The 13,305-nt window shown below is 40.8% G+C and overlaps 1 protein-coding gene and 1 pseudogene across 1 annotated transcript in view; both read right to left on the bottom strand.

Moving 5' to 3' along the window:
* Positions 1–3,385, bottom strand: part of LOC118977970 (THO complex subunit 2-like) — a 72,716-nt gene extending 69,331 nt beyond the window's left edge. Inside the window, exon 1 of the mRNA XM_037033113.1 lies at positions 3,286–3,385. Within this exon, the coding sequence (XP_036889008.1) occupies positions 3,286–3,356 (71 nt within the window). The 5' untranslated portion in view covers positions 3,357–3,385. The remainder of the gene's footprint in view (positions 1–3,285) is intronic.
* Positions 212–605, bottom strand: LOC118977971 (60S ribosomal protein L36a-like; annotated as a pseudogene).
* Positions 3,386–13,305: the final 9,920 nt, after the last annotated feature.

Below are 13,305 nucleotides of genomic sequence, written 5' to 3'. Positions count from 1 at the left end.
AAAGGTAACATTCAATTAAGTTAAAGCTAATCTGCTAATTCATCTTGATAAGAAAAAACCAACCTAAGATATAATTTTAAAGTGTTCATATTCTGAAAGCCAAATCTATATATGATGCACTAATAATATGGTGGCACATTACCTTTGTTTTTTTGTTTGTTTGTTTCCTGAAGAGAACATATCCTCAAGATTTTATCACAAAATATGAAGCTTAGAACTGGACCACTTGGCTCTTTCTCTTACCTCCCCCCAGTTCAAAATGCTTGTGTCTCTTAATAGTCAGCATTCACTTAGATTTGCAGTTGGGCTCAATGCATCAAGCATCAGCACAATCTTCTTTGTAGTTTTAGCCTTTTTGCAGAAAATCTTAGTCTGCCCACCATAGCCACTCTACTTCCTGTCATAGCTGCTTTCCCTGAGCACACAATGTCCTTGTCCTTCTGGTACTTTGTTACATTGTTGGGTTGATCGCTGCCACACTTCTTACAGAAAGCCAAGTGGGTTTTAGGAATGTTCACCAGGTTTGCTAGAGTGCTATCGGCACAGAAAAGCTTACCTTGGTTTTTAATATTTCCAGTTGCTGGTTTATCTTTAAGAGCCTGTTTTCAGACAAAGGAGGTGATGTACTGAATTACAACACTATTTGTTCTAATAAAATGAAAATGCTAACACATCTATCTTTAGTAAGATAGAAAAAAATCCTGCCCTGGCTGGTGTAGCTCAGTGGATTGAGCACGAGCCTGCGAACCACATGATCGCGGTTCGATTCCCAGTAAGGGCACATGCCTGGGTTGCAGGCCAGTTCCAGGTTCCCGGAAGGGGACGCAGGAGAGGCAACCATACACTGATGTTTCTTTCTTTCTCTTTCTCTCTCTTTCTCTCCCTCTCCCTCTCTCTCTCTCTCTCCTTCCCTTCCCCTCTAAGATAAATAAATAAAATCTTTTTTAAAAAAAAGAAAAAAGAAAAAAAATCCAAGTTTAGACTATGTGCAACAAAGTATCAAATAAAAGAAAACTAAGTACTGAATGGTGATGTGTTTAATTAAAATATTTCATTGTGTCAAAAAACTAGCAAATTTAAACTCTTTATATAACAGAATATAATTATAAAACAATCAATTTGGATCTCCTATAATTCAAACTACATTCCACAGACCATGGAATATGTATATTACATGTAACAATTCTGAAGCAGCTCTTCAAACACAGGAACTATGACAGGTAGCACACATCATGTAAATATATATAAAGTGAATCCAAAATTCCATTTGGACTACATCACTTTGTTTTTCTCCAAAGACTACTGTCTGCCAGTCAGAAGTCAAGAAGAATTTTCACCTCCCAGTCATTCCAAGGTGGGAGTCACAATAGTAAAACTGTCAAAAAGAGTTAGCTGGAAGGAGGAAGTTGAACAATTTACAAAGATGACAGCCCCTAAATAACTAAGTTGGCTTTTAAAAATAAACAATGAACTGATTTATCCTAACCCAATGTAGATGAAAATGGTGGTTTGGTAACTTCCCATCCTGCCTTCCCTGCACACAAGGGACCTAATAGCTATTTGTTAACTAGTAGTACAAGGATTTGGAAAATATTCCAAACAGTTAAAAATGAATATTCATCAAACTGACTTCTTTGTCATTTAATAAGCCAATAAGAACTCTAAGCATATGCTAGAACGTCTGGAGGGGGGAGGCAGGACAATTGAACCAAAATAAATTTGACAGTCCCCACTCTTCAAGGGTCTCTCAATTCACTAGGAGTACAAGAGTACAGATAAGAGTCAGGGACCAATTAATTGCTAACTGAAGTGGTACAGACTTTAAGTCCAAGAGCTGTACAGTAAGTTTAAATATCTAAAGACTGTAATAATGATATTACTTATAATAGTTATTGAGCATTTATAATAAGCCAAGTGCTTTACAGGCAATATTTAGTCTTTACAACAATCCTTTGAGTCTTTACTCCCAATTTATTCAAGGGGAAACTGTCAAAGTGGTTAAGGAACTTATCCAAGGTCACTCAGCTAGTTAAGTGGCTAAGACGGGCGCTTACTCGGGCAATCCAATCTAGAGCTCACAGTTAAGACTACGTAAAGCAGTGAGAGTGCAGTGGGGAGGCCATATAGGCAGGCAACATTACCTGCGCACGCCTTCCCCGCGTTTCCTTCTAAGTAACGAAGTTCCCACCATACACTGCACCGGCAACCTTAAACTGTCCATTGCGGGGAAGTGGAGAGGGCAACGACAGTAAAATTGGCTAAGAGTTAACTCCTACAGGACTGAGCTTTAGCTAATAAAACGATTCAAAGAAGGAAATCAGAAATAAATTATTTGTTTTTTAGTACCTGAGGTTTGTTTTTACTTACACAATTTTTTTGCCGAGACAGCGCTGAATTTTAGGCTAGGAAACTGCGAGTATGGCAAATTACTGTTATGTATTAGTGGGGAAAAAAGTTTTATGACTAAAGGAAACGCGTTATTCTGGGTACTCGAGAGCCTTGGAGAGTTGCCAAAATTAGTTACAGTCCCAGGACAAAATGGGGTTTAGGAAACATTGAATGACGAAAGTTGAGTCCAACCCGAAATGGCTCCTAAGGTGAAAAGACAGAGCAAAGAAATGCTGGTAGGTCTTCGGGGAAAGCGGCAACGCTTACTACACTTCTCTCATGGCCTGCGGTGCCGCGCAAGGCCGGGACAGTCCGAGAGACCGCTCCCCGGGAAGACGTGAGGTGCCAAGATGGGTTCTTCGCGACGCCCCGGGCTTCGCGGTGGCGGGCGGAGAGAAGGGGAGGGAGTCCAGGATGGTTCGCCCTTCTCGGACAGAGGAGGCGCCAGGCTCCAAACTGCGGAGTCGAACGGGTGCAGAGTGAAGAGATGGGACAAGAGACAGATGGAAAGTCTGAACCCCCCCTGGCGAGGGCCCGTAAAGAGAAAGGAACCAAGTGAGCTGAAGCGAAGAAGGGGGCAAAAAAAAAAAAAAAAAAAGAGACAGAGACCGAGCGGGAGCGCGAGGACCTGCAGCGGCGGAACGGGAGTTCTGCTAACAGGCAGCGTACGACTGGCTAAGGAGATTTCGGCGAGGCCAGGGAAGGAAGGCAGTCAGCGCTGCTTAGCACAGCACCTCACCTCAGTTACAAACTCCTAGCCAAACATCCACACCCGCCGCCCGGTTGGGGGAGGGGGCACACCTCTCCCCCCACCCCCAATCTCCCCCAATGTGTGAGAGCGCGGCTGACATCAAGGCCCAGCCCGGCCGTGCGCCCGCCTCCAGTCCCGACACTCACAATTCGCCTCTCCCCGATTTCTCCCAGTTCTTTATCCACTCTACGGGAACCAACACCGTTGCGGCCGCCATCTTCCCCTCACTAGTAGCAGAAGCCCGGATGTGTAGCAGGCGAACGAGAGGTCAAAGTGAAGCGCCGCCCACTAGGCATGCCGGGAGCTGCGAGTTCGCCTTTTAATTTCCCGCCCCACAGTCTTCTGCACCCCGCGGAAGCCCGAGGCCCTGTGGCCGACGAAGTCGCCCAGACCGGTGGGGTCCCTTCGCAGATGCCCTCACTTCCCACTACAAAAAAAGTGCCATCCCGAGGCTGATTCATAGCCCTTATCTTCTTCTGTAGTTACTACTACAGGCTACTAATTCAAACATGTATTTTTAAAGCACCTAATATTTGCTAGATGCCGGGACTAGAAAAACAATAAACCATGATACCAAGCGCATCCTGATAAGGCTCTAATTTTATAGAGTCCGTCATACCAAAAGTTTGCATGACCTAAATGTAATCGTGAGGAATGCCAGGCAAACCCATATTGAGGGACAATCAACAAAGTCACTGGCTTGCACTACTCAAAATCGTCGAGGTCACTAGAGACAGTTCTTCTAGATTAATGGAAACTGCAGACATAACAACTGATCCCCACCAGGAAAAAAAACCATGCTACACAAGGAACATTATTGGAACAATTGTCTATACTTTAAAATCTGTAGGTTGCGTAACATTGTATCAATGTTAACACCGTTATTATGTTGTTGATTGTAACACTGAAGTATTTACAGATAATGGGGCATTATGTTACAACTTACTCTAAAATGTATTCAGAAGAAAAGAATGATTAAGCCAGTGTAACATATTAACATTTTAAAAATCGGGGTGAAGGGCATACAGAGGTTCTCTCTTGTAGTTGTGCAATTTTAAACCTAAAAAGGCTTTATAAATACAACTATGCCATCAATGGTGCAGCTCAGTTGGTTGGAGCGTGGTCTAGTAGATTGAAGGGTCTCAGATTCCATCCCTGTTGGGGGCACGTAGAGAAGACAACCAATCAATCTCTCTCCTCTCTCCCTCCCTCCCTCCATTGTTGACAGTCTGATGCATGGAGTGATGAGGTGATTTTAGGTCATTGTAAAGTCAAGCAATCTTATCTCAGTGAAAACCGATTAAGTATATCAAGAATAAAACATATAAAAACAAAATATAAAATAATCAAAGAGAGAATGCAAAAGCTATACCCTTTGTGGGCCTGTCCCCTGAAATGCTGAATATTGGAAATGGATTTTTATGAACTAAAGACTTAGTTGTGTTAAATATACAAATTATAATTTCTAAATTAACAAAAAGATATTGTATATCTTCCAAACTGCTGGGGAGGAAACACACTGAAAGAGAGAAAGAGAAAATATATCAAACCCAAAAAAGGCAAGAAAGGAGGAAGTAGTTTCTTTAAAGGTGGGACAAAAAGAATAGAGGAAGATGGTAGATTTAACCTTAAATATATCAGTAATTGTGTAAAATATAAATGAACTAAATGCTCCATTAAAAGTAAAGTTTATCAGATTGAATTTAAAGTAGTCTAGCTGTTGTAAGAGACATCCTTAAAACACAGAGACACAGAGTTTGAAAGTAAAAATGATGGGGAAAATGTACCAAATACTAAGATCTATAAAATTAAGCTGTTCTAGCTCGATTAATATCAGACAAAATAGATTTTAAAGGAAAAATAATACTAGATTTAAAGAGGGTAACTGTATATTGATAAAAATTTCAATTCACGAGGAAAATGTAATAATCCTAATCTGAAATGTACTCAACCTCTTTGAAATATATGAAGCAAAAATTAACAGAACTACAAGGAGAAATAGACAAATCTACCCACCCCAGTGAGTGTCTTTAATTCAACTCTCAGAAATAAAACAGACTAAACAATCAGTAAAAATGTAGAAAATATGAATATTAAATGAACACATTTAATCTAGTAGATACACAGAATCCAGTACCTAGCAAATGAAAAATAAACACCTATATTTGGAAATTTAAAAACATACATTGATTGTGTAGGACAGATTGTGTAGGACAGTACCCCAAAGCTGATCTATCACCACTTTGTATTGGCAAATAGATTGTGTAGGACAGTACCCCAAACTTTTGGGCTGTGGTGCCATAACTGAGCCTTCAACAGGAAATTTCCCCATTGTATCAAGGCAATTGTTTCTCAGTGATGGGACATGTAATAAGACCAATAAATTTTATGGGAATGAGCCAATCACCACACTTCCTTTGGGCTAAACTGAGTTCCTTTGTTGGAAGCAATATTCAGTGGGATACCATGGTGATAAATCAGGTATTATGTGAATCCCCATGATGGTGCTGGCAGAGGCACTGCAAGCATAAGAAGTAAATCCTTATTCAGAATATGCATCTATTCCTATAAAGACAGTCAGTGCCCCCACCCGTGGTAGAGGGGTTCCAGTGTAACCAATATGCCACCAGATGACTATCTGGTCCCCCTGGGAAATGGTGCAATGTTATTGCCTCAGCCTTTGGTCTCTGCAGATAACAGGTTGCCAATACAAAGTGGTGATAGATAGATCAGCTTTGGTGAGGGAAGACACCATATATATATATATATACACACACCCTATCCCAGCTGCCACAGCCATTCTGTATTTTGGACTACTGAGTTAACATTAGGGTAGCTGAAGGAAGAGGCTAACATGAACAGAATAGGTGATCTTATCCACCTTATTACTGAGAGCCTCCTTCACAGTGGATGCCCTCTGGGAGCAGTTATGTGGAACACAAGTAGCTTTATACTCTGGCTCATTATAAGAAGCCTATGCATATACATCTTTCCTAGACCTCGTTATACCAAATTCCTATATTACTCTTTCCACATTCTTCTTCCAGCCAAATCCTTAGCCTCTGCCCTTGAATAAGTCTATATTAGTATACTGGGCCATCTCCTTCCACCAAAATAGACAATCAGATGTAGTACTTGGGAGAATTTTCTTTCACCTCTGTCTTTAGGAGCCATCCCTGAGTCAGGCAGTTGTACAACTGTGACCCAGTTCTACCAAGCGCCAGACTACCATGCAGATCCACCTATAAAACCTATAGGCCTGAACTTTCTTGCTCTATTAACTGATCATAGAGAACTCTCCTTGAGGCCCTACATGTGGGCTGGTGGAGAGGCAGTGATGCAGTAGGAGCAAGTACTATGACAATCTGAGCCACTTCCTCATTCACTTTATTTTTACCTTCCCAATTTGCTGGGATCTGATTTCATACAAATTTCCATTTAGCGGTGGAATGCTTCTGTACGTGGCCACTTGATGATTGAGGGGATTAGATAACACCCAGTTCGTGATGGGCAGTTCAAGTCATATAGTCTCTGATCCGTGGTCAGAATTCAGTGACTACCAGGACCTAGTAGCAATCCAGCCACTGCTTGTCAGATAGAGAACAATTGTCAAGTAAGGAAAGCATAATCTAAGAGGCTGTGCTGTGAGGCTTCCATTGAGGCTTCATAGAAGTGCCACAGACTCTTCCAAAACCATTGGGTCTGCAGAGTCCTAAGGCTCAAGAAACAGGGCAGCATGTTCTACAGCCTAGATTTGCTGCAGAAACTTTTCTTGTTTCAGACCCCACTCAAAACTTGTAGCCTCACCATGGCCAGTGTGGCTCAGTTGGTTGGTGTCATCCCACAAACCAAAAGGTCATGCGTTTATTTGCTGGTCAGGTCAGGACACATACCTAGGTTACTGGTTTGGTCCCCAGTCAGGGTACCTATGAAAGGCAACCAGTCAATGTTTCTCTCTCACATAGGTGTTTCTCTCCCTCTCTTTCTCCCTCCCTTCCCCTGTTTCTAAAAAAAAAAAAATTAGTAAGCATGTCCTCGGGTGAGGATAAAAAAAATTGGCAGACTTAGAGGTTACTCACTAAATGGGTTGGAACAGCATGCCCAAATATGGTATATGTTGCCTTCCAAATCCGAAAAGGTACACCAAACATTGCTTCATTTCTTTGTAGTAGTAATACAGAAACAACTTATGCCCATTTGATGATTGAATGGATTCTTCTTACTTTAGAAGAGATATCCTGACATTTCCCAGGCCACTGGACCTGTAGAAATGTCCCTAAATGTAACAGGCCCCTAAATTTTCACAGGATTTATCATCTGTCCTCTGGCCATAAGGCATATAGGGTACTTGTTTTTTCTGCCCCTCAGATTTATTAGCATAATGTCATCAGTGTAGTGAGTCAGCATTCTGACTGTGGAATAAAAAGACAATCAACTTCTTTTTAGACTTCTTTGTGACAGAAAACAGCATAGTTACCCTGGGGTAAGAGAGTGGGGGCAAACTATTTCTGATTATCTCTGCTGATAATATTTGCTGGAGGAATAGACGCCAAGGTTGTGTTGATTTGATCCAGTAGAGATACAACATTGGCAACCACAGTTGTGAATGGTGGCACTACCTAATTAAATCAGCAACAATCCACAAGCATTCTCCTAAACCCATGTGGCTTTTCCCACAAGCCAAACGGGAGAGTTATACAGGGGCATGTGGTTGGAATCACCATACTTCCACTTTTCAGGTCTTCAGTGGTGACTTTTATCTCTTCATTTGCCCCAGGAATTTGGTATTGCTTTGATTTACTGTATTGGCCATAAGAGTGAAAGGAGAGGAAGGTACAGTTCCAGTGGATACTACTTGACCATTCCTACTCAATCCCCTCCATGGATCAATGGGTCAGAAAAATGTGTGGTGATTCTGCCAAGTTGGGTCCAAGCTCCCACTGAAATGAACTCAGACCAAAATTTAACTTATCACCTGACTCCATAAGTCCCCATCTAAATATGAAGCACAGTGGCATATTGAGCCTTCAAGAATTAGCATCAGTTCCAAACCAGAATCTGATAACTCTCAGAAGGTTCTAGATATTTGTTTCTGTGGTCATGGGCACCTAGTAAATGACCACAGGTCCCAGTCTGACGAGGACTTGGAAGACTAGCAGTATACGGGATGAGACAAAAGTACATTTACAGTTGTTTTTCTGAAAAATAGTACAATAATTAATAAAGTATTACCCGGCTAAGAGTGCAAAGAGTTTACTGAAGAGTGAAACCTGTGAAGGAAATGAGAAGGCTGTAGAATAATTAGGCAGAGGCAGTACAGGCAAGCAAGGAAAATCCAAATTCAATGTATGTGTGGATTTCATTAAGGACAGCTCACTGTTCCCTACAATGTGAAAGGGGTCCAATATAATTAACTTGCCATAGGTGGCTGGCTTAGTGTCCCTCAACCACTGGTAATACATAAAAGATTCACCATTGTCCTCTGTCATTGGCTTCTTGGGCACTCAGCAGTGGTGGTAGCTAAATCAGCCTTGGGGAGGTGAAGTCCATGCTGCTGGGTGGGCCCACACATAGACTCCCTCTCTGCCTGAATAACCACGTATTGATGGGCCCATCACACAAGTACTGGGTGACCAAAGACAAAGGTTCGCTTGCCCATCTGGCTGTTTTTGAATCTCCTATGCAATAGGAGATATCAATGTGAAGCACAAAGATCTGTGCACTTTGAGTCCACTCTCAAGAGTCCATCTACATATCTCTTTCCTAGGCTTTCTTGCCACTGATATTCCAACATTCTTCCTTCTATGCCCCCAATGATACTTGCTACTTTCCAGGATTCACTGTATGTCTATATATATATATCAGGCTTCATTTCATTCCATACAAAGTGTATGACCAAGGGTACTACCCACTAGAATGATTTCCCTCCGGCAGATAGAAAAAAACATCAAAAGAAATGGACAAGCATTTCATGGAAGAGGCAAAACGAATGTAATCAGAATGTAATTAAGGAAATGCAAAATAACATCATATTATATACACATTAGCCACCAGATTGCCAACAATTGAAATTTCAGAGTCTGTATGTGAAGTTTTATTGGAACACAACCACTTTCGTTCATTTAAATGCTGTCTATGGCTGCTTTCACACTATAGTGGTAGGGTTGTATAGTTTGCATCAGACTGTATGGCCTGCAAAACTAAAAATACTTACTTTCATTCCCCTTTCTAGACAGTAAAGTTCAAGAAAACTTTAAGTTAAATTTAAGGTAACTTAAACACAGAATTTCAGCATTCCTATCTTAGAATATTCTTAGAAGCAGCATAGAGGAAAGAATAAGGAAAAGAGTTGATATGTTTCTACCTGGAAAATATACCTAGGAAAAGAGCTGAAGAATAATGACTAAAAAAGAAAATTGAAGTTAGTGGTTCACACATTTTAGTGTACATCAGAATCACCTGGAGGGCTTGTTGAAAACAGACTGCAGGGCATGACCGACAAATCTGGAAACTATCTGAACACTTAGCAATATTGAAGTGGTATAGCCATACTATGGAATATGACACAGCTGTTAAAAATATGAATTCGATGTACAATTTATTAGCCTGGAAGAATTTTCATGAAGCATTATAAAATGAAAAAAAAAGTTCATTGCAAACTAGTGTGTATGGCATGATCATGAAACCCTATAAACTCCTAGGGTTTCTGATTCAGTAGGTAAGGCTTGAGAATTTGCATTTCTAACAAGTTCCCCAGTGCTGCTGGTGCTGCTGGTCTGGAGACTACACCTTGAGAACTGCTGCCATAAGTACTAGAGTGGTCTCTAAACTGAGGTACATCAGCAGCTGCACCTGAATCATCTAGATCCCTGGCCTTGTGGTCCTTACACAAAGCAAGGAGTTAGAGAGTGGTAGGGCATGCTCTTTAAGATAGGGTAGTCAAGACAGGCCTCCGTAAGATAGTAACACTGAACAGAGACCTTAATGAAAGGAGAGTGAAAGCTGTTAATATCTTGATATTAATAGTTTGTATCAATATGTTAATATGTGAGAGACAAGTATTCCAGGCAGGACGGAGAGTACGTGCTCAGACCATGAGGCAGGAATGTGCTGGGTGTGTGTTCCTAGAACAATTTGAAGCCAAGAATTTGACTCTTTGTTCTTTCTGGTTCTCCGTGTTCTTCCTTCCCAGGGCAATTAGCTTTAATTTATTCTGTATCACACGAATAGGGTCATACTGTTCTGCAACTTGCATTTTCCCTTAATAATAAATTATGAACATTCTTTCATGTCACCACATTGAATATCAGCCTCATTGTTTATAAAAGCTGCATATTCCACTGTTGAAATGTACCAAGAGTTTACTTTTTAAAAATCATGTATTTGTTTAACCAAATTCCTATAGATGAACACTCAGTTTGCTTCCAGTTCTTAATTATGGCCCAAAAATGATGTAGTGAGTATGCTTTTGCATATGTGTATGTGTATGCATGTCTACATGTTTATGTCCTTATTCATGCATTCCTTTATGCACTAAAAATTCACTGAGCTACTACTACATGTTATGTACAGGTTATATGCTGAAAATACAATGGTGAACATGTACTTGTACACCGGCTGTCAAAGGGCAAGGAGATGGAAAATGTCCTCCTTTAAACTTTCAAGTGGGAGGTTTGGTAATGAAGTCCACCAATGATATACCCACTGGGGAGTTTGTTCCAAATAGAAAGGGGAATTGGGTGCTGAACAGCAAACAAAGAAAAATCCACTATACATAGCTTCCATGATTAGGTAAGGTCTCTGTGATATTCTCTCACAGCCCCTTATATTTTTACCTTCTTATCACTCAGGGATGCGGTTTTTTCTGCATGTAACAGAATACCTAACTACAAAGGCTTTAAAATATGTGCCTATGGGTTTATTTTTCTCACAGAACTAGAAGACTGGCATTTGTTCAGTAGCTCAGTGATGTCAGAGTTGATGGCTTTCGAAATTCTCTTGACCTTTCCCTCAGAGTCACTACATGACATTTACAGGTCCACATTCAAGGTATGAATAAGAAAGAAGAGGAAAAGATGAGACTTGTGTCAGAAAAGCATAAGTTTTCCCCCAAGAACCCAGGCATCAGTTTCCTATAACCTCTAGAACAAATCTCCGCAAATTTAGTGGCTTAAAACAACACTAGCTTATTATCTTGCAGTTTTGGAAATCATAAGTCTGAAATTGGTCTCACTAGGCTAAAATCAGTGTTGACAGAGTTGCATTCCTTCTGGATGTCTAGGGCAGTATTGGTGTCCTTGACTTTTCCAGCTTCCAGACGCTGTCCCTATTCTTTGGTTGGTGGCCCTCTTCCACCGAAACAGCCAGCAATCACAATCACTCTGACTTCTGCTTTTGTGATCACATTTCCTTCTCTCATCTTTGGGCACATTCAAGAATCCTTGTGATTAAACTGGGCCCACCTGGATTCCCCAGGATATGCTCCCTATTTTAAGGTTAACTTGTTAGCAAGCCTAATTCCATCTCCAACTTTAATTCCCCTTTCCCGTGTAATGTATTTACAAGTTCTATGGATTAGGATGTGGGGCACATACATGATTTGCCTATCACAACCCACTTTTGTTTCACTCACTAAAATTCTAGCTGGAAAGAAGCTGGAGTAAATGGGATTGAGAGTGGGAGTTGGGTTAGCTGAACAACTGTGTCCACCATACCTTGCTAACACTTCTCACAGTTTGTAATTATATACTTATTGTATGATTTTCTTTCTTAGTAGACCCTATATCCCATGAGAGAAAGAAACATATTAAAACACTCTCTTATGACTCAGGATTTAACATCCTGGCAAGGAAATCTGGAGCCAGTCCTAGTATGCTGCTAGAATGGCTGGTTGAAATCTGGACACAAAAAAGCCCATTTAATAAATGAAGTGGAATTGTTAGAACTGCCTTGACAGAGGACTGAGAGAAGGGTCAAAATATCAGAGGTGGGCAAATTAGAATGGCTTTCTTATATAAGGTCAGAAAACACGCCAGTTGACAATGTCCCCTGGGAGGACGCACAGAACATCTCTTGTATTAAGGCAACAAGAAGTATATTGCTATCATTGTTGAAAAGCTTCACAGTGGCTGTCTTCTATGAGTCAGGTTTCAAGGTAGGGGAGACTGCTTTGTAATTAGGCTCCTTGATATCAGTGGCAACGATAGGAGTCTAGAATAGCAGAGGCCAGGTGACAGCAGTTAACTGTCAGAGTCAAGGTGAGTGTACTAACCCTAATGGTCAGCAAGTCTGCAATGACAAAGACAGGCTTTGATCTGTAGGGGTCTACAGAGATAGCTAATAAACTATGGCATTCCAAAGAACAATATAGATGAGAAGCCGGGTTAGTTGGTACAGCTGCCATAATAAAATACCACAGACTTAGAAGCTTAAACATCAGAAATTTATTTTCTCACAGTTCTAGAGTTTATAAGTCCAAGATCAAGTTTTCACAATAGCCAGTTTCTTCTGAGGGCTATCTTCTTCTCACTGTGTTCTAACAGAGTTGCTCTTCAGTCTGTGTGTTTATGTCCTAATTTCTTTTTCTTATAAGGATACCAATCATATTAGATTAGGGTCTGCCCAAATGACCTCAATTTACCTTAATTACCTCTTTAAAGGACCTCTCTCCAAATATAGCCACGTTTTGAGGTACTGGGTGTTAGGAATTTAACACATAAATTTGGAGGAGGGCACAGTCCAGCCCATAACAGAATCAAATAAGGGTATTGTTTATGAAACTAAAATAAATAAATAAATTGAGAACACTTGAGCAGTAGACTGATGTTAGTTGTCACAATGGAAAAATCATGATACCTTGCCTAGTTTCCATCCCTGAGCAGGTTCTCAGACACAGAGCTGATCAAGTAAAGAAAATGCCAGATCCCCTTGAGGAAATTTGCTGAAATACCACAGCAAATATACAGTTATGATTCTAGCAATTCTGCCTCAACAAGACCTCGACCATTTATCAGTGTGACTATACAGCGGAGAAAGAGGAATACCCATATTTGCGGGGGGGGGGGCTGACAGAAAACCCAAAATACTATTGTGGAGCCACCTGTTAGAGCAGGATGTATATAAGCCTGGTGGGAAATGAGGTTCTGGACCAAGTCCAGACCCATCAT

Source organism: Sturnira hondurensis, unplaced genomic scaffold, assembly GCF_014824575.4.
Source record: "Sturnira hondurensis isolate 20B ecotype Veracruz unplaced genomic scaffold, ASM1482457v3 Scaffold0021596, whole genome shotgun sequence".
Classification (NCBI taxonomy): domain Eukaryota; kingdom Metazoa; phylum Chordata; class Mammalia; order Chiroptera; family Phyllostomidae; genus Sturnira; species Sturnira hondurensis.
Note: the sequence above shows the minus strand (reverse complement) of the source record. Positions and strands in the feature narration are given on the sequence as shown.